This window comes from Stegostoma tigrinum, chromosome 14 (assembly GCF_030684315.1).
Source record: "Stegostoma tigrinum isolate sSteTig4 chromosome 14, sSteTig4.hap1, whole genome shotgun sequence".
NCBI classification, from domain to species: domain Eukaryota; kingdom Metazoa; phylum Chordata; class Chondrichthyes; order Orectolobiformes; family Stegostomatidae; genus Stegostoma; species Stegostoma tigrinum.
In genome coordinates this window covers 22,939,209-22,961,474 of record NC_081367.1, presented here as the reverse complement: position 1 = coordinate 22,961,474, position 22,266 = coordinate 22,939,209, and the positions used below count along the sequence as shown (strand labels likewise).

Here is a 22,266-nt window from a genome sequence, read left to right as displayed (position 1 = left end):
TGATTCTGACAACGGGCTAAACCTCTTCTGACCAGGAGAAATTAATTTGCAATCAATAAAAATTCATTTGCACGAGCTACATACAGCCATGTTGGTAAATTAACTTGTGAATGGGATTCTCAGGTAGACCACATTTTTAAAAGTAGGACTATTGTGCTGTGGTAGTGGCCCCACCTCTAGGTCAAGAAGTCCAGGTTCAGATCCCACCTATCCTGCAAGTGTGTCATAACGTGCCTGATCAAATTTTATTAAAAATAACACATTCTTAAAAATATAGCATCTTAGATTTTCTTTAATGCAGTGCTAGTTCTGTTCCCTCTATTAAGGCCTGATGACAACATCTTTAGATTAGGTATGTCCAAAGATTCATGAATCGTAAAACATCTTGGGGAACGACAACATGATGCGGACTTTACAGATTAAATCTGTTCAACAGCACTTCCTATCTGGAAAGCTGCACATACAATAAAATATATTTAAACACTTACCTTGTAATAAAATTAATTACTTTTAAAAATTAAATTCCTCCACAGTGGTTAGAGCGTATAAAGGATTAATTGTATCAAGAGATAGTAAGAATTGCCGATGCTGGGAGTCAGAGCTAATACGGTGGAGCTAGAGAAACACAGCAGGCCAGGCAGCATCAGAGGAGCAGGAAAGTTGATGTTTCGGGTTGGGACCCTTCTTCAGAAATGGGGCTCCACTCCGCACTGTGTTATCTCTCAATTGTATCAAGAGTCTTTATAAGTTGGCTAACTAGTGCATTTATTCCACTCAGCTCCATCTTCAGTCGGTCTAATACAAGCAAAGGAAATAACAAGACATGGAGTTACATTGATTTGGCCAGAACCTGAGCGACCAAACGGTGTAATTCTGGAATATGAGATCAAGTACTATGAAAAGGTCAGTGATGATCAACGTGTGAAACTGTCATTATTGTAAAGGAATATTGAATAGTACAGGGCAGAAAGAGGCTTTCTGATCCATCAAAGCTGTTTCCTACTTGCACACCTAGGATCTCTAGGGCTGTTATTCCATTCAAAGTTCTTAAGCTTCAACTTTCCTTTGATCTTAACAACAAAGTAGCATCTAACAATACACTGCTGTTTAATAAAGTCATCTCTATCATTTGTGTTTCCATTACAAACAACAGGTTGTGTCAGTAAAGTTCCAACTGGTATTTACAGTTTAATAGCTCTTCACTTGAACAACTCCAGTTATAATGTAGATTTCTTGTAGCTGCCTTTTCTGCATTGCCCATTCTCTACATCTTGTAAAATCAGCCTTTACAGAAACCATGTCTTCTAGTTGGCTTTGTCTTTATGAATGGAGCCCTAACCGCACACTAAGCAGTAAACACAGGACATACCCTTTCTTTTCTAATATGCGCACATCCTGAAGACAAAGCTTGAGCCTTTTATTCTCAACATGAGTACCAGCTCATTGTTTTAACTGTTTCCCTTCTAACGCAGTGATTTACGTCTTTGTACAGGATCAGAATGAACGCAGTTACAGAATTGTTAAAACTCTCTCAAGGAACACAGAAATCAAGGGTTTGAATCCGTTAACAGCCTACATGTTTCATGTTCGTGCACGAACTGCTGCTGGATATGGCGATTTCAGTGCCCCATTTCAGTTTATAACAAACTCAGGTATTAAGTAGTTCAGAAATTGTTTGTCAGTTACATTGATATTCTTCAACAATTTGAAATTTAGATTTAAACTTTTTTTAAAAATTGAGTCGTGTGTGGATCTGTGGACAGTATCCGTTCAGTACTTGCTCAAAAAACCAGATTATATGACCCTAGGTGATCAATGCCAGCAGGTTATTCAGCTATGCAAGCATCACAACTGAAGTTAAAACTGCCATCAACCAATAAGCTGACCTGGATTTTCTGGCAGGGATTTGTGAATAGGTAATGGTAGCTGAACTATGGCTGCTTTGTTCTTATCTCTTTAGCTGAGGGAGTTCAAGACTAACCTTAAGTCTTCTACCCTTGCTCTGGAGGGGATCAGTGTAGCTTAATACAGTAGGCTGGAGTTAACCTCTGACAGATGAGGATTTTCATTTCTCAGCAGAAGGACCTAATGTATTAATGTTTAGTTCAGTTCAATTTCTAACAGTAGTGTCTCTACAATTACTACGATGTTTGACTTTGTGTCCTATGATGAGATCAGATCTGTAAATTAAGAAATTCCTGTACCTTTTTCTCTTTGTGTCCAGCTCCATCAGCTATCATTGGTGATGGTGCCAGCCCCACTGTTTTACTTGTGTCTGTGGCTGGCAGTGCAGTTCTACTGGTGATACTGATCTCAGCTTTCGTTATTAGCAGAAGGTAAGACTTGATTCTTTATATGCAGGGAGCAAAAAAGTCTACTGCATTTGAAATTTCAGATCTTCCACAGACTGGAAGGTGTGAGCATTCTCATTGCTGAAACCATTCACGATGAAATAACCCTTTCCCTCACTCTTTCGTATTGACTCCAGCAGCAGAGAAAATATGCATTCTCGTGGGCCTTCTGATTTGAGCATCAGTTCAGTGGCTTTGCTTCTTGCCCAGTTTCGCATGGAGGATGGCAGTTAGTGGGATTATAAATGAGGAAGAGCTCTGGGAGGCCATTGTATCACCACTGCTCCTGAATTAGAATTGGAATTGCAAAGCAGAAGTGCCCTTGATCAGGTCTTAAAAGCATTGACTTATTGCTCAAATGTTTCCTCAGATTCCTTGTCACAATTTAGAGGATGTTGGAATCTCTGGACTTTTTCAGTGCTGAAAAGTAAAGTGTTGTGGCAGTCTCTGGTAATGCAGTACCAGTCAAAATAAACCATGGAGAGAGGTGAATTTTTTTACAAAAAGACAAGGTCAGGAATGTTTGAGATCATCTTGACTCACATCAAAAATAATCTCAGAGCATGATGAGTACATTACACTAAGGGCAACAGCTGTAAAAGACATAGGGTATTCCCACAAGGGGGTGGATTCATTGCCTAGTCTGTTAGAAAGCTGACCTGAACCAGAAAAGTCTAAAGATACTAACTTGGAAGAAACGGTTTATATCACAGGATTGCTTTCCAGTGATCTTTGTGGAAAGATTATTACTACATAAATTTGGAGAACAGGATTGTATTTGTTTGTGGTCCCCCTTCCACTTCAATTGTGACCAGTTTTCATGTATGTATCAATTCATGAATCTTGGCAGGAAGTCATTGTGGATGGTAAGACTAAATCATTGAAATGTTACGGCACAGAAGGAAATCATTCAGCCCATTGAGTTTGCACCAGCTCTTCAAGTAAGCGTCATTACCTTGTGCCAATCTTCTTTTTCTTTCCCCAATATCCTTGCACATCATTATTTCTATGCAGTAGGCAAATTGCTATCTAACACCATCTTGAATGTCTCAATTGAACCTCCTTCCACCACATCTCCAGGCAGTGCATTACACATCCTACCTATTCTCCCTATGAAAAGATTTTCTCTCGCATCAAACATGCTCCTTTTGCAAATCAGTTTAAATCTCTGCCTCAAAGTTAGCACGAACTGCAGATGTTGGAGTCAGAGACGATAGTGTGGAGCCAGAGGAATGCAGCAGGCCAGGCAGCATCAGAGGAGCAGGAAAGTTGACATTTCGGGTCAGGAAGGGTCCCGAACTGTAATGTTAACTTGCCTGCTCCTCGGATGCTGCCTGGCCTGCTGTTTTCCTCCGTCTCCACACTGTGTGGTCAAAATCTGTGCCTTCTCATTCTTGACTTTTTTTACCCTCAGCACCAGTCAATCGAAGTCAGTAATGATTGAAAAATCCCGTCAGATTTCCTCTGACCTGCCTTCTTTCCAAAGAGAACTGTCCCAACTTTTTCAACCGATTTGTCATAACTAAAGTTCTTCATCCCTGGAAGCAATCTTGTAAGCCACTTCTGCACTCCAATGCACTCTCATCTGGTCAATAAATTGACACCCAGAGCTGCTACTATTTACTACTCCAGCTGGGGTGTAACAAGTGTCTTACACAAGATCAACATCACCACCTTGCTGTTGTATTTGATAGCCATGAGACAAGTGGAAGACTGTTATAGTCCACCCATATTTTTACCTTCAATGATCTGTGCTTGTATACACTGGTCCCTTTGCTCCTGCTTTACCTTTTGAACTTGTACCCACTATTATGGTGTCGATCATTTTGAACTTATTAAAATGCATTTGTGACCGTCGATTTAGTCTCAGCTTGATTATCATCTGTATTGGTGTGGACTGGTTATTGTTGGTTGTTTTAAGGGTAGTGTGTTAATGCCTTTAGATTGGACGTGAAAAGGAGAGAGAACTTTTTTTAAAGCTCAAATTTTATGGTAGTAACATAATGAAACCTGTGTTTGTCATCTTTACTCTGCTGAAACAAAGGGAGTCTTATGGCACAATGGTTGTGCTCCTAACTCCGGGCCAGCTAATTCAAGTCTTACCTATCTCAGATGTGTTGTCACATGTCCAGGAGTTGATTAAAAATATTTGTTTCAAATTCCCCTCAAACTTGCAGCATATTCTGGAGTCACCGAGTGCCATTAGATATGGAAATCCAGAAAATGCTATCAGTTACACTAAACTTCTTCAGAGTAAGCCACTCACACAGGTGGATAAATTCATAAAGTAGACCATTCTGCCCATCGCCTGTGTGCTAACTGAAAAATAGCTAACCAGCCAAAGTCACTTTTAGCTGAGTTCCTAGTCTTGTAGCTATGGCTCTACTTGTACACATCCAAGTACTTATTAATGGCACTGAGACTTTTTTTTGGTTTCTCTGTACTTTCAGTTGGCAAGTTGGAGTCATGACCGTTTTCATTTCAGTTTTCACCTCAACTCCCTCTGGTCCTTTTAGCTATTACATCACATTCATTCTTCTCCAATCTTGGCAACATCTTCATAAATCTCTGTATCCTCTTTAATGCAATCAGACCCTTCCTGATGATCAGAACTGTATAGTACCCGAGATGTGTTTTATATAGCTCTAGCCCCATCGTCTTGCTTTTGTATTCTTTGGCCAATAAAGATGGAGGGGTGGTCTGCTTACCCTCCTCAGGATAGTCAGTATCAAGCCAATGGACCAGAGGAAACCCATGCTATAACCATTAACTTGGTTGGGAAGGCTGAAATGCTGGAGGCTTGATCTTCTGAAAATCATTGTGGCGGAAGTCCCAATCTGATTTGAGGGGATAAGATTCCAAACATTACCCTCCAAACGTAGTACCTGATTCACATGCTTCTCACTATTTTAATAAACAGGTCATCCAATTTCCAAAACTTATGGTACAGATGTGTTTGGGGTGACTTGGGGGTCAAGAGAGATTTTAGCAGACCCAGTTGATGCTTAGTTGTTTACTTTGATTTGGTGTGTGGGCACTGAAATCACACCCCATTTTATGCGAATGTGCTCAGGAACACAGAAACAGGAGGCGGCCATTCTGCCCATTGAGCCAGCTCTGTCATTCAGTGCAATCGTGGCTGATTAAACATTGAGACATTTTAGCCACTCCATCTACATAACCCTGGATGCCAATGGTAATCTGAAATCTATCAGCCAATCTCCACCTTAAACATATTCAAGGGATTGAGCTTCATTTCACAATCCTCTGAATAAAAACATAGAAATATAATAACACAGAAGGTAGGAGCAGGACTTGGCCAATCGGCCCTTCAAGCCTGCTCTGCCATTCTTCACAATCATGGCTGATCATCCGATTCACGAGCCTAATCCTGCTTTTTCTCCATAATGTTAAATCCCATTCGCCTCAAGTGCTATATCTAGTTGCCTCTTGAACACATTCAATGTTTTGGCATCAACTACTTCCTGGGGTAATAAATTACACAGGCTCACCATGCTCTTGGTGAAGAAATTTCTCCTCATCTCCGTCCTAAATGTTCTCCCCTGAATCCTCATACTGTGACTTCTGACCTCTGGTTCTGGACACACCCACCATTGAGAACATCCTCCCTGCATCAACCCTGTCCAGTTATGTTAGAATTTTGAGTCTCTGAGATCCTCGCCCCACCCCCTACCTGCATTTGTCTGAGGTCTAGCAAAAATAATCCCAACCTAGTCAATCTCTCCTAATACATCAGACCTGCCACCCCCAAAATCAGCCTGGTAAACCTTCACTGCACTCCCTCGAGATCAAGGGCATCCTTCCTCCTAGGAGACAAAAATTGCATGCAATATTCCAGATGTGGTCTGACCAAGGCCTGTACAACTACAACAACACATCTCTGCTCCTATATTCAAAACCTTTCACAATGAAGGCCAACATATCATTTGTCTTCTTTATTGTCTGCTGCACCTGCATGCTTTCCTTCAGTGACTGGTGCACAAGGACACCCAGGCCCTGCTGCACACTGCCCTCTCCCAATTTACCACCATTCAACCAATCTGCCTTCTTGTTTTTGCTTCTGAAGTGAATAACCTCACATTTATCCAAACTATACTGCATCTGCCATTGATTTGGCCACTCACACAACCTGTTGAGATCGTGTTGAAGGGTCTCTGCATCCTCATCACAGTTCACCCTCCCACCCAACTTAGTACCATCTGCAAACTTAGAGATCTTATATTTTGTTGCTTCGTCCAAATCATTAATATATATGGTGAATAGCTGGGGTCCCAGCACCGGTCCTTGTGGCACCCCACTAGTTACTGCCTGCCAATTTGAAAGTGACTCATTAATTGCTCCTCTTTGTTTCCTCTCTGCCAACCAGTTTTCTATCCATCTCAGCACATTTCACTCCAATCCCATGCGCTTTAATCTTGCGCATTAATCTTGTCAAATGCTTTCTGAAAGTCCAAATATACTACATTGACCATCTCCCCCTTGTCAGCTCTACTCGTCACATCTTCATAGAATTCCAACATATTTGTCAAGCCTTATCTCCCCTTCATAAATCCATGCTGAGTCTGTCTGATCTTGCCACTGTTTTCTAAATGCTCTGATATAAATTTCCCCACTACCCATGTTAGGCTGACTGGTCTATAATCCCCTGTTTTCTCTCTATTCTCCTTTTTGAATATTGGAGTGACATTAGCCACCTTCCAATCTGCAGGGACTGTTCCAGAGTCTATAGAAGCCCGTTAGATGATCACCAATGCCTCCACTATTTCTAGAGATTTCTTCTCTGCCTTGGACCTAAGTGGCATCCCCCTTATTTTAAATTTGTGCCCTTAGTTCTATACTCCAACCAAAGGAAACATTCTGCTAGCTTCTACCCTGTTTAAATATTTTGATTGTGTACCAGTTCATAGTTGCCACTAAACAGTCTTCTTGGCCCTGAAAGAGTAGTTATTTGTTGAATATTAATTGTCTCCATTATGATATTAAGAAACAAATCTAATTCCTTGTGTATGTATGTACAAATCATTTGTTTTGTGTATTAAATTGCTATGAGATTCAGGGTTTTTTTAAAAAAACTTTCTGGCATGCTTTCTATTTCTTAAATGTGGTTGGCTGCTTAACCTTGATGACAAACTCGCTGTCAATGCCTGAATGGAGATCAACTTGACTAAGGACAAGATTCAAACTAATAATGTTGAAAAATGGGAGTACATGCTGCAGAACTGACTAAATCTTTGTGGGCAGCTTTCCTTGAGCTCAATGGAAAGCCTTCTTGTTTCACCTCTGACAATAAAGTTGAATTTGTTATATTTTTAGGATTCATGAGTGTGCTTGGAGGTGTTCATGAGTAAATTCTGAATTGTCACTCACTGATTTGTTTTGAAAGCTAAAGGTTTTCTGCCTTCTGTAAACCTTCCAGTATTGTCAAAACCAGGGAAGCCTTCTTAAAGCAATGCATTGATCCCTTAATGACAAAGTGTGAAGCTGGATGAACACAGCAGGCCAAGCAGCATCTTAGGAGCACAAATGCTGACCTTTTGGGCCTAGACCCTAAGTTTTTTTCAGAATACTCTGCATTTTATTGGTAAAGATATAATTTTCAAAAGTGCAGCTTTCGTCATGGTTAACATTGAAATATCTGGGAGGTTTCATCATATGTAGTAAGATATTGTGAGTAATAATTTTAGGGCTATTCCAACCTGAAGAGCTTTTTTGGAGAGGCAGAATGCAAAAGATTATCATCAGCATAATTCAGCAAGATATCTTTATTAAAAGCTACTGTAACAGGAACTAGTAATGACAAGGACAATGGCATAATTTCACATCAATTTATATAGATGATTTTATTATTTAAGACAGAAATGATGGCATGATTCATTAGAATTCTAATTATGACTTCCCATCTAAAAGCACTGAGATTCATTGAGTGTAGACAATGTTAATTCTGTGCAATAAATATCGTCCTTTCCAATCTTTGATGAAGAGGATCTGGTGATTGGCTCTCTGCAGATCACGTTCTCAAAATGACATACCATATCATTGATATTTTTTTACTGAAAACTGTCAGTTGGCCAAATAATCAGGAGAAAATTTCCCAGTGCAGAGCGTAATTTTGCACTGGGTTCAGTTATCTTAGATATTTGCTAGGTTAACTATCGTTTATAATAGTGCAAAGGAGCAGTAAATCTGGTGATAACAGGCACATTTGTGAGTTGCAGTAAATCAAGGGGAGAAATCAATTGAATTCTGTCTTTTAAAAATTGCTTGTATTTAGAGTACTTCAGTGCTGTTTACCTATTGCCAAGCCAACTAATCTGTGGAAACCCAAAAATTGACAGCAGCACTAATCTGTAATAAGCCAAGAAAGAAACAAATGGGAAATGTTTGCAAGACTGCAGGACAAACCAATAGTGGAATAAGTAATAGCATTAGACGGGGACACTCTAGTGGTAAACCAAGGCTGCATTCAATTTTCGTTTAAAGTGCACAGGCAGATGTCTTATGGACTGTTACTTCGCAGGATGAGATGATGACAAAAATGTATGAACTTCGTTCTGTTTACTGTTGGCAGTTTGTTCATGTTTAAAATGGTGAATGTTGGGATTTGACAATTAGTGGAAAATAGTGACATATTATTACCAGGAATTGCTACTTGACCCCTGAAACACAACAGGCAGTGTAATTATAGCCTTTTCCTGGAAATAACTTTAGATGCTAAAAGTCTTTCCCAAATAGCTCATTGGGTGTGGAGGTGTGGTGTCTTATCGTTCAATCAGAGTCCAGATTTCCATTACCGAATGCACTTTTATTCATGTTTTAATCTGGAGTTATGGGTAACGTTGATAGAGGCTCCAAATATCTTATTGTCATCATATCACTGACCAGGAATTTCTCCTGAACTCACCTCCTATCATTGGCATGTTTTGGAGGATTTACAGTTTGATTAGTTAACCTGTTTGGCTGCATTATTAATGGTAACTCTTTTTGGTTGTTGAGTCCTTGGATGGGACTTGAATCCAAAACATCTGACAAGGAAGCAGGGATGCTACTTTGTGTGCCACAATAACTCTATCATAGGTATGTTCACATCATATGGACTACAGTGGTTCAGGATGACTGTTTACCATCACCTTCTCAATGGCAGTTTGGAATGGGCAATAAATGCTGGCCTTGTTGGTGATTATCACATCCAATGAATGAATATTGGGGAGGGGAAAGAAACCAAATGAAATCCTGATATTTGCAGTAGAGGAACCAGTAATCATGGTGCACATAGGTATCAATGTCATTGAGAAGACAAAGGAGATCCTGCATAATCTGTACGAAGAGCTAGCTGCCAAACTAAGAAACAGAACTTCAAAGATTACAGTTTCTACATTATTACTTGAGCAAGGCACAAATCGGCATTGGGCACATCAGGTTAGAGAGATAAATGGATAACTAAAAGACAGGTGTTGAAATGGGTTCCAGTCCAATGGCTATTGGAACCAGTGCTGCAGAAAGTGGGGCCTGTATAGACCTGGGACAGCCTCCACCTGAACCATGCTATGGCCAGAGTACTTAGCAACTGCATAACCAGCAAAGTACTGAGGATTTTAAACTGAATAGTGGGGAACATTGAAATTAATGAATAGTGTCAAGGCCAAAAGGAAAGTTCAGGAAACCAAGATATGGAAACTGTTTTGTTTAAAAGGAGAAATTATAAATGCAAGCAGTCACTGTGGCAGTGGCTCCTTAACAAACCCAACACAGTAGGATTGGGTGTAAACAAGGACATCTGAGCAGGTATATTGAAACTTCAGCTTGCTGTTTCCATGTTACTGAGCATGGAACAGCATTTTCAGGCACGCTCCATGGGCATGACGCACACTCATCTCTCATTCATGGACACTGACATTCTGTATTTGCCAACTTCTCCACATACACAGGGCACCAATTTGAGCCACAAGCTGAACACTAAGGAACGTCAGAGATGCATTTCATGGGAAGACTGGTGCATGAGAATTCTGCATGCAGGGTCAGGCACTCAGTCTTTGGATTGGGCCAGGCTGCATCTTGGGCTTGCTCCCTTACTCAACACCTACATGCATGCTTGCAGCAACCATGGTGTGCCTTGCCGTACCATACTAGTTAGTGAGTTAGCACTTCACTGAGAGCTTAAGGGCTATCAGTACTGCTGTATTAATGTGCTCTTTTGCACAGATGCATAAACAGGCTGCGCAGTAGGAAGGGTCTGTCCAGGGTAGATGGACTTCTTGGTATTCAGCATGGCAAGCATTTGATTTAATACTTACAGCTTGTGTCAGCTATTGTGTGACACGTACACTTGCATATTCATTCAATCAAATGGCCCCGTCAGAAAACAGGATGGTAGCTAGTCCTCAGTGCAGTCCAGTGGGGCAGTGCTGTCGATTGGGAAGCAGATGCAGAGACCAGTGTGGGATTCATTGAGGATCAGTGGCACAGTTCCGAGGGGCAAGGAGGACTGATGAAGGCCAAGTTTAATGTGGTGGGTCTCAGCATAGAGGTAAGAATGGGTGGAAATAACCTGTTGAGATAAAGGGTACAAGGTGGCATTGCGAGGGTGTCTGGTGACCAGGTGCAGTACAATGTTGATGATGTCCACCGCAACTGGCATTTTCTGCCATTGCTTGTCGTTCTCTACATGCTAACTTCTAACCCCAAAAATAAATGGATAGGACAACTCCCAGGGTGGAGTTGGAGTTAGTTTGTTGGGTGAAAGCACAGGATCCACATCTGCTGGACATGAGAACATTGAAGGGGAAAATACATAACTGGACTTGCTCCAGTTATATTTAATTTCCAATTAAAAAGTGATTTTTCACCATGCCATGGATGCTTGAAAATTGAAACATTGGCATCTGAATGAAGCAGCTATTAGCAGCAGTGACGTAAGAGGGACGTAAGAGGTGAATGCTAGCCAAAAGCAACCTATAACTTGTGAAACTTGTAAATGTTTGTGGCGGCGTGGAGAACTTCACTTCATCAGCTGTGATATAGGCATTACGATGGGCTCCGCTGAATATAGTGAAAAGTTGAATGCTTGATGTGGGTCTGGGATGGAAGGGAGGTCAGAGGGTAGAAGGCACTTCCTCTCTAATATAATGTGTTGGCCACTCAGCTGGAACGGTGTCTTCAGCAGGGATAGTAAGAACTGCCGATGCTGGATTTAAGGTTAGCAGTGCAGAGTTGGAGGAACATAGCAGGTCAGGGGAGCAGGAAAGCTGACGTGTCGGGCCAGGACCCTTTTTCAGAAAGGGGGATCCCGACTCAACGCCAGCTTTCCTGCTCCCTTGCTGCTACCTGGCCTGCTTTGTTTCCTCCAGCTCTACGCTGTGTTGCCCACATCACCTTCAGCAAGTTGGTATCCATTGTGCGATTGGAGCGTAGTGGAGGAGAATAGAGGGCTCTGCCAATTAGACCAGTCTGGGAAGCGGCCCATCATAATCGGACAGAATGCATCATCCTGGCAAGCTGTGAGAGGATGAGGTTTTATGTGCACTGCACTGTCAGTAATGGCTTTGTGTCATGAGTAGCTTGGTTTTGTGGCTGCTGTGCCACTACATTGTTGCTAAAGGCCAATTCTAGATTGCAAATGCTTAACCAAGTATACAGCAGCCTTTGAAAGGGAGCAGTTGACAATATTGACGCAGCCAAAAAAAATTAACCCAGTATTAATTGGGTTAGAGTACATTTCGGCAGAACTATTCTCTTCAAATTTTCACACATCTGGAATATTTTACTAAGAATAGTGAAAAATTTGAAAGGTATTCAAAATCATGAAGGCGTTTAGTTGAGGAAATAGGGAGAAACAGATTCCAGTGGTTCAGGGCTATTACAAGAGATCATGGATTTAACATAAGTGGCAAAAGAATCAGAGGCATTTGAAGATTTTAATGCAGCAGGAAATGATAATCTGGAATGCACAACCTTGAAGGGGTGCTTTAAGCAGAAGCAGTAGTTTTAAAAAGGGTGCTGGATAGACACTTGAAAGTGCAAAACAGAAACCTGCAAGATATGGGGCCAGGTAGAGGAGGAACATGTGTGGAACTAAGGAGTGATTACAGGATAAATAGGTTTCTTCTGTTTCATTTTATGTTTCTGTTGTTTTCTGTGATCTCAAAATGCAAAATGCAGTTTGTAAGGCATTCAGTTAAACAGACAATGACTTTTCAAACTTTAGTTGCTAATTTCTGTTGGAATAAACCTCTTGCAACCATTGCAGCTATATACAACTTCCAACAACCTTTAGCATCCTAGGATTTTCTCACTCCTAGCTACTATCAAATGAGTTCTGTTGGAGACTTTATTATAACACTCCTCATACCCAGTTGAGTTAGCTACCAAAGCCTACTGATACCTTTTGGACTGTGCAACAATTTAAGATCTTGAAAATCTTTGAGAGATGCCCTGTTTAACAGCTACAGTAAGAGGGTGTGAAAAGAAATGTAATTGTGGTTGGAATAAAATATACTTCAATGTTATGACTTATGCTTCTATTACTAGCTTCACGTCTACAGCTTAATCACTGAAATATCTGATTGCACGGAATGTTATCAGTAAAGCACATCTTATGTCTGATAAGTATAAATGATTTCATACAAATAAGTATGATATCTTCATGAAGTAGTATTTACTGAACAACCCATTGAATAAGTAAATGTCAATATCATGCAAATGCAAATGATTTTCTGAAGAAGGGTCTAGGCCCAAAACATCAGCCTTCCTGCTCCTCTGATGCTGCTTGGCCCACTGTGTTCATCCAGCTCTACACCTTGTTATCTGAGATTCTCCAGCATCTGCAGTTCCTACTATCTCTGATGCAAATGCATTACTGCTTATCAACATCTATCTGGAAATTGTTGCATTGCTGTTTATGGGAGCTACTCATGTACAAACTGGCCGCAGAATTTCCTTCATTTAAACAGCTGTTTAACTTCAGTGCTTTAAGGATGCCCTGAGGTTGCTGAATGTACTATGTAAATGCAAGTCTTTTCATCTTCGGACATCCAGTATTACTCAACTGTTTTGGCTCTTCATTTTGAAACAAACTCTCCTTGCAAAACTAACAACATTAACTTAAGTTTGTTGAAACTTGATGAATGGTTCAGAACTCCTGATTCCATTCATCAATTATCCACTATAGAATGTATTTGAGTAATTAATCCTTCATCAATGTGCTACATCAGTCAGAAAAGCAGTAATCAAAGCTAGCTCCTCTTTTGTCTTAGAGGCTTGGCAATGTCATCAGCTGTTTACCCATCCTAACTACCTTTTATTCTGTTCATTATCGTTGCTTTTGTGAGTGATAATGGAACCAACTACAAAGCCTTGGAGCTTGAAACCCCAACAATTCTGGCACATTGAGTGAATCTGCAAATACTATGTTAATGTCCTTTTGTATTGTCCTGCAATAGCCTGTTGAGAATGCCCCCCTCTGTCTCACCTACAGCCCTGCTGGCCTCTATGACCCCTGCTGCTTATCAAAGCACTGTCTACCTGTGCCCTGTCATTCTGCATAAACCTTTCTAATTACATAATTCAATCTGTTACAAAGACTCCCTTATTCCATTTTAGCTTAGTCAGGTAAGTCATCTCTGAATGTCAATTTATTTTCCCAGTCTGCAACTGGCTATTAGCATTCATTTCCCTTGCTCAATGACTGGCTAATGAGTTCTCTAGCTTTTTCAATGGTTAATGATACTCGGCAGTGTCATGCCTCAGGCACAGTTCAGCAGGTGACAGTCTTGCAGGTAGGGACTGGGGGGAGGGCAAGATCCAGACCTGTAATTATGAAGCAATAAGGTACAATTGACTGTTTGAACAGCAAGTTACGGTGCATTCCCAACTAAGCAGGTGGTCCTGGATTCTTATTTTCTGCCCATTGTCATTAATCTTCAGGCTTTATTCCTGTTCCTGCAGGCGTAGAAAATACAGCAAAGCCAAGCAGGAAGCAGATGAAGAGAAACATTTGCATAATGGACAAGGTACGTGATAATAAGAGATAACACGGTGTGAAGCTGGATGAACACAGCAGGCCAAGCAGTATCGGAGGAACAGGAAGGCTGACATTTCGGGCCTAGACCCTTCCTCAGAAAAATTGTCATCCAGCCCTATACCTTGTGATCTCAGATTCTCCAGCATCTGCAGTTCCTACTATCTCTGTGTGATAATAAGTAGAATTTGATTGCATTTATTGAAAGACTATGCAATTCTGTTAACTATACAGCACAGCATTTAGATTAGCTCTTTATTCCAATTTGCAGCAGTAGGTCACAGCAATATACTGGGTAATAGTTGCTTTTATACAGGTGATATTTTGTGTTGGATTTCTTGGAGACATTTACTTCCCACTTCCTGATGTTTGTCCATCATCTTAACCATAACGACAGTTTGCAAACCCGTGAAAAGACAGGATTTAAGACTTTGTTGCTAGCTAGGGGAATCAGATGTGATTGCTGAGAGCTAGCTGATTTGGCAGTATTTTCTTTGGAGTTGAATTAAAATGTTAAAGTTACTGACACCTCACTTGCATCTACCATCTCACCCTCCTCTTTATTCAGTGGTCTGAGAAGTTTTGAAAAATTTGGAGCTGTCTTTGCAATCAGCTTATTTCATCAAGCAGCATGCTGTCTGGGTGGGGATGTCACCGTTGTATACCAGTTTCCGAGTTGATGTATAATACCAGAACAATACAAAACAAGAACAAGTACACATTCCTACCAGATTTCTTGACCGCTCAGTTGGAAGTCCCGTTTGAATATTGCTTCCAATCTGATTGATTTTCCCTGTGCTACAGTGCTCTCTCGATGCCAAGCTTTAAAATCTACTTTCTCTTCAGAGTTCTTTGACAACTTGCATTTGTTATAGAAAGAGTCTAAAAGGTGCCTAACTGAAAGAAAGCATGATACAAAATAACATGATAACAAAGTGTGGAGTTGGATGAACACAGCAGGCCAAGCAGCATCTCGGGAGCACAAAAGCTGACGTTTCGGGCCCAGACCCTTCATCAGAGAGGGGGATGGAGAGAGGGAACTGGAATAAATAGGGAGAGAGGGGGAGGTGGACCAAAGATGGAGAGAAAACAAGATAGGTAGAGTGGAGAGTACAGGTGGGGAGGTAGGGAGGGGATAGGTCAGTCCAGGGAAGATGGACAGTTCAAGGAGGCGGGATGAGGTGGTAGGTAGAAATGGAGGTGCGGCTTGAGGTGGGAGGAGGGGATGGGTGAGAGGAAGAACAGGTTAGGGAAGCGGAGACAGGCTGCACTGGTTTTGGGATGCACTGCGGGGAGGGGAGATTTTGAAGCTTGTGAAGTCCACATTGATACCATTGGGCTGCAGGGTTCCCAAGCAGAATATGAGCTGCTGTTCTTGTAACCTTCAGGTGGCATCATTGTGGCACTGCAGGAGGCCCATGATGGACATGTCGTCTGAGGAATGGGAGGGGGATTTAAAATGGTTCGCGACTGGGAGGTGCAGTTGTTTGTTGCGAACCGAGTGGAGGTGTTCTGCAAAGCGGTCCCCAAGCCTCCGCTTCATTTCCCCAATGTAGAGGAAGCCACACCGGGTACAATGGATATAATATACCACATTGGCAGGTGTGCAGGTGAACATCTGCTTGATATGGAAAATCATCTTGGGGCCTGGGATAGGGGTGAGGGAGGAGGTGTGGGGGCAAGTGTAGCACTTCCTGTCGTTGCAGGGGAAGATGCCGGGTGTGGTGGGGTTGGAGGGGAGTGTGGAGTGGACAAGGGAGTCGCGGAGAGAGTGGTCTCACCGGAAGGCAGACAAGGGTGGGGATGGAAAAATGTCTTGGGTGGTGGGGTTGGATTGTAGATGGCGGAAATGTCGGAGGATGATGCGTTGTATCTGGAGGTTGGTGGGGTGGTATGTGAGAACAAGGGGATACAAAATAACATTCTCACTAAAGGCACCAGAGAGCATTCCTCATGCTCCGTGGTATTCTAATGCATAAAAACAGACCTGTTAACAATGCACTAAGTAGCCCAGAAGATACCTCGATAATTGACGGTTAGGTGCCACATCTTCCTTGAGTTAGCTGACCTCCGCTAAAGCGACTTTGAGAAGCACAATTAACTGAGATCCTTGAACAAAAATCAGACAGGGTTCCCATTCCAAATTGCTAACCGGTTATCCACAAAATCATTTGAAAACCACATTGAACTTGCTGTATACCTTCTGTGGCTGAATAGCTAGTTGCCATTCACTGTCTAGACTCTGATGTATGGAGTATTAGAGAAATGGGTGTCTATCTAGATGTTGGTCAGCAGGAATCAATACCTGCAGGAAAAGAAAACATTAAGTAAACATTCTTCTCTTTCCTGATTTGGAAAATGTTGACCGAGCTGTTTATGTTTAAATGCTGCAATGTAACAGTTGTTTGGTCATTTATTTTATATCTGTATAAAGAATAGCTTCCTTAAGTTGCAATAAAAAAGTTTTTTTTATTCTGAAGGAGTAAGGACATATGTTGACCCTTTCACATATGAGGATCCTAATCAAGCTGTTCGCGAATTTGCCAAAGAAATTGATGCATCTTGTATAAAGATTGAAAGGGTGATAGGTGTAGGTAAGTTATTCATAGAGGCCATTTGTAAATTGGTCTAGAAAACAGATTTATGATCAGTGTTCTGGTATTAAACATTTTTTTTAAAGTTCTGTTGTGAAGTCTGTGCTCATTAAGTTGAGGCTGTCTATATTGGGAAGTGGAACAATATCAATTTGGCATGACATACAGGCTCTGGAACTCCAGCTTAGTCAGATGGAGCTCAGAATCCTGTGCCATTTGGCCAGCGGTCACCCTTCTGTGGTTTTCTCGGTGCTGAAGCGGCAAGTTGCCTTTTCAGGAGTGGTGGTGGGGTGCGGGTGGGTGGCTGGTTGCGGGGGTGTTGCCCCAAGGTGGAAGCTTCACCAGCTGGTGTACCAATCTGGATCCCCTTCACAGGGCAGTATGTGGCTGCAACCAAAACCAAGCAGGCAGATAAGCCTTCAGGATTGCCTGGAGCGCTGCACGCTCCAAACAGCTCTCTTGTCAGTCACTGGAAGTCTACCTCCACCTAACAATGCATCTGCCTCTTTTCCTCTTGGGACCTAGCAACCAGCAATAAATTCCCAGGATTATTTTGGGAAACTGTCACACCAGCCAGTTGAAAGAATTTACACACCAACCTGCTTTCAAGCTCATCACATTGGAGCCTAACTACAGAGCCCCTGGTTTCAGCAGCAGACACCTCAAGGTCAGGGATATCACAGTTAGATACAGAGTAAAGTTAACTTTGCCGTCTCAGTCAGAAGTAATTTCAGATTCACCTACCTCAATGCATATCAGATTTTTATTTCTGGCTCTCAACTACCACCTTGCAGATATTTCTGATCAACATGTTCAGAAATGTTATTACACGCCTATGGAGCAGTGGGTCCTTAACCCAAGTCTCCTAGCTGTGAAGTAGGGACATTATTACTGTCCCACAAGACCCCCACTAACTACCACTTTGCAACTTGCCTGAGTGAGATGGCCTGTTAATGCTAAATTAGAGACAGTTGCGATGTGGGCTTATGCCATGCCACCTCGTCCAAATTCAGCACTGTTGTGTTATTAGGTTGGGCTAGAGTTGAGTTAACGTAGTCATAATAAGTAGGTACATTTTATTCTCTGCTCTTTTTTCAAAGGTGAATTTGGTGAAGTATGTAGTGGACGCTTGAAAATGCCAGGCAAGAGAGAGATCTGCGTTGCTATTAAGACCTTGAAAGCTGGCTATACCGACAAACAGAGACGAGATTTCCTGAGCGAAGCAAGCATCATGGGCCAGTTTGATCACCCAAATATCATCCACCTGGAGGGGGTAGTTACAAAATGTACGTCCGGTGATGGCACCGAGCATAAAACTTACATGTATTCATCTGAACATGACAGATGGAACATCTATTGATAAGTAACGAGGGAGAAGACTCAGAATGCAAGTCATTAATCTTAATGGCAGATTTAAATGAGTTTATTGTGTAAATTGACATTCTATCCTTGGACAGCTTGTATTAAGATTTGAAGTGAAATTAATATCTAGGTCTTTGTGGGCTTGGATATTTTTGACACATTGACAAATTGGACTGTGTGTCATGTCGGATAGGTTAAAAACAGATGGCAAAAAATTCAATATTCGGTGGCTAAACATTTTTCTTATTGTAAACCGTACCAAAGATTACCCAGCCAGGAGATGATGAGAAATTGGAAATATTTGTGCTGAAGTTGTCTATCCTTCAGTGACTGATATACTGAAATAATCAGGAAAACAAGCAAAAAGTAAACAGCATTGCTTTGCCATGAATGAGTTGTTTTAGAAAATGATTCACTTGCAAAGTAGTTGACAGTATTAAAACAAAACAGGCCTCTTAAATTTGCTATATGTAAAGCTGACTTATTATGTCCTGTAGCCTCACTTCCAATGGGCAGTGTCCAATGGTAATGAGCCCACTCTCTATTGCCTCTTGGTTTTCTAATGACTGTCATTTAATAAAGCATTAATTTTAGCTGCTGCTGTCTTCATTTTGATAGGTATGATAAATAACAATATATAGCAAATAAAAATGCAAATGGTGTGTCAAACATTGTTCTCAAACTTGATTCCAAGCTGCTGCTTCAGCAACTTTTGTTAGTGACTTGGATACCATTCTGGCCTTACATTGCTAGGATTACATGCTAAACCACAATATGCAATCACCCCTTCCACTGGCTTAAAAAAAGAATTGTCTACTTATAGGCTAATCGTCTAAGTAAAATCAATAATTCCTTTTTTATGATGTTTGAATTTGGGGTGAAGCATCTGCTGTACTACTGAGATATAAAGACTGAAAAGTTTTAATGTTCAACCTTCACCTCTGTTACCTTATCTGGGCTGATAATGATGTATATTCTAGTGGGTCCTGGTATTCATAAACTGGAGAAGGAGAGCTCATTCAGTAAGGATTCCTTGTTCCAGTTGCCATTCAATGAGCTGTACTGAATAAGGATTATGCTTGCCTGTGGTACATGCCCTAGACATGTAGCCTGCTGAAACACACAGGTTTCAACCACACATGAAGAGTGGCTGCTTATTGAACAAAATCTCAAAACATCCAATTTCAAAAGAGAGAATTTTGGAATTGGAGTAGTGGAGGGAAACCATTTTATTTAGTAGAGTATTAAAGTAGAATTTATGTTCATTTAGCTATTAGGAACTACAAATTTTTGGACTTAAATGTAAGCAGTTTGGGTCACTAAGTGAGCACATATCAAAATGGCATCTAAATGTTTTCAGTATTTTCTTTCTTTAGAATTTGGGTTGGGTGGGTATTATTTTCTCCTCTGATGTGGACAGTGCAGTGACAGCAATAATTGGCTGTCTGATGCTTTGCGCTTGATACCCCTTCCTACCCCGAATTTCCTATTTGTCACCCACCACAGTGGATAACAGTGCAAGTAAGTAGATGCACCTTCATCAGGGACTCATGAATTCAATTTGGCAACACGTATATTCTAAAGAGATGCAATTATAATCCCTTGAGATAAGTAAAGTAATGGAGAGAAAACTGAGTTTCTTCAGGCAGCTAAACCCTAGAGACATGTTCCAGATAACACAAGACCTTGTAAATATATGGCTAGCAAGGGTTAATCTAACAGATGGTGTCTAACATGTTGTTCAATAAATCATCGAGACTACAGTGCTTCACAGGCACAATTTTTGGCATTTTTAATTAAATTAAATGCTTCAAGATGAATGATGGTACAGACAGTGTAATTCTCTATATCTCATTTTCATCTCATTAATGGAAGCATTTGTCAACTAATTCTGTTTTTGTTTTGAAACTTTAGGTAAACCAGTAATGATCATAACTGAATACATGGAAAATGGATCTCTGGATGCATTCCTCAGGGTAAGTCATCCATCAGACTCTGAAGGAAGTGCATTTTTCAGAAACAGCCACTTTGCAAAATGTTGGATCTTAATTGGTAGTTTGCTGCATTGTATGTCAAAAGTGAATGTGATTTGCATTGTTTGCAGAAGAATGATGGCCAGTTTACAGTGATTCAGCTGGTAGGAATGCTGCGAGGAATTGGTTCAGGAATGAAGTATCTCTCTGACATGAGCTACGTTCACCGAGATTTGGCTGCACGAAACATTCTAGTGAACAGTAATTTAGTCTGCAAAGTTTCAGACTTTGGCATGTCCCGAGTTCTTGAAGATGATCCGGAGGCAGCTTACACAACACGGGTAAGGCAGCCTACACTTCAAGATCGCCAGTTTGAAATTAATGCTGAGAGCCAGTGTAAAACGATCAGAATCCACAGGCAGAGCAGTAAGCTCTTTACTCCTAATTGATAGCCAAATTCTAATCTACAGGGTGGTAAGATCCCAATCAGGTGGACAGCACCTGAAGCAATTGCTTATCGCAAGTTTACCTCAGCAAGCGACGTCTGGAGTTATGGGATCGTCATGTGGGAAGTGATGTCATATGGAGAACGGCCATACTGGGACATGTCAAATCAGGATGTAAGTAAACTTCCTGTGATCCCACTGTTCATTCAGGACCTGATAGTTCAGGAAGTTAAATATTTAAAGGGTTTAGCACTGATCATTTACCTCCTCTGAAATGTACTCGTCTAAAATTTACAACCTCCCTCCGTTAACTTCTGTAGCACAGGAGATCATTTGTCCCATTTGACTTCAAATGTACAAATTCCATCCTCATGTTTCAGCCCTACTTGGCATCATCTGATCTCTATAACTACGTGTAACTCTACTGCCATCCAGATACTTTGTGTTCCTCCAACTCTCTGGTCTGCTGTGTTTCTCCAAGTTCTTTTAACGATCTGAGTTTAACACTGGAATTACAAATTTAAGATATCCATGCTTCTCCATCTCCTTTTCTTGCTCAGCTTTGAAGTGAAACCTTTTAGCCAAGCTTTTATTCTTCTCCCCACATATTTCCTTCCTTGATTTCTATCCATCTTTGTCTAGTTACATTATGGGACATTTTACTACACTGCATCAATACAAGTCTTAGTGGTGGGTCTTAGACTCAATCGCTGCCCTATCCCTTGTGATAAAAGTACATGCCACTGTACATCAGAAAACAGGCTCAGATTTGACTCTAACACCTGAATTTCTTTCATGTTGGAATACTGTGTTGGTGCTCCTGGTTTGTTTCCATGTACTTGGGTGAAATACCATTATTGTTCTGTTCTTTTAGTGTTCATGCCAACATTGTATGTGTTGCTGACTTAGAGAAAGTAGGGATAATGAGAAAAATCAAGAACAAGTATTTTATTGAAATTGGTAACATAACATTTGATAAATTGTTTTCATATGAAATTGGAGTGAGTTAAAATCCAAGAAAAAGTCTAACGTGGGAAAGATGGATCTAAATTACAGGTGATTAAAGCAATTGAGGAAGGTTATCGATTACCTCCACCTATGGACTGTCCGGTCTCCCTCCACCAGTTAATGCTGGACTGCTGGCAGAAGGAACGCAATGACAGACCCAAATTTGTGCAAATTGTAAATATACTGGACAAACTGATTCGAAACCCAAGCAACTTGAAAAGAACAGCAGTGAGTGAAGTTACAAGGTGAGTATTTAAAATTCTATGATAGTTTAACATGTTGTAGCCATATCTGATATAAGGACATCATAAATTCATCTGTACAAATCGTTATTGTTTCACATGACTGTACTTTTGAGATTACCACTATTTTAAGTTTAAAAATATTTTTAGCGAGTTTAGTTTTCATGCCTACAGCCACTACATATTGAGCTCAATAATTCACAACACCCTGAAACTCCTCAGTTCTTCAGGTAGCCTTAATTTACAAAATGTTACA

General features: G+C 40.9%; 1 protein-coding gene across 3 annotated transcripts in view; it reads left to right on the top strand.

Annotated features, from left to right (window-relative positions):
• epha4l (eph receptor A4, like) overlaps positions 1 to 22,266 on the top strand; it is a 102,561-nt gene that overhangs the window by 67,626 nt on the left and 12,669 nt on the right. For 2 of the 3 annotated variants that reach the window (XM_048542045.2, XM_048542046.2), the window contains exons 6-15: positions 779 to 903; positions 1,493 to 1,652; positions 2,225 to 2,336; positions 14,313 to 14,377; positions 16,866 to 16,979; positions 18,080 to 18,265; positions 20,256 to 20,317; positions 20,446 to 20,655; positions 20,785 to 20,934; positions 21,817 to 22,013. In XM_048542045.2, coding sequence (XP_048398002.1) covers positions 779 to 903; positions 1,493 to 1,652; positions 2,225 to 2,336; positions 14,313 to 14,377; positions 16,866 to 16,979; positions 18,080 to 18,265; positions 20,256 to 20,317; positions 20,446 to 20,655; positions 20,785 to 20,934; positions 21,817 to 22,013 — 1,381 coding nt within the window. Of the gene's footprint in view, positions 1 to 778; positions 904 to 1,492; positions 1,653 to 2,224; positions 2,337 to 14,312; positions 14,378 to 16,865; positions 16,980 to 18,079; positions 18,266 to 20,255; positions 20,318 to 20,445; positions 20,656 to 20,784; positions 20,935 to 21,816; positions 22,014 to 22,266 lie in introns of those variants that run through there. The other variant, XM_059651041.1, reaches the window with a different exon arrangement.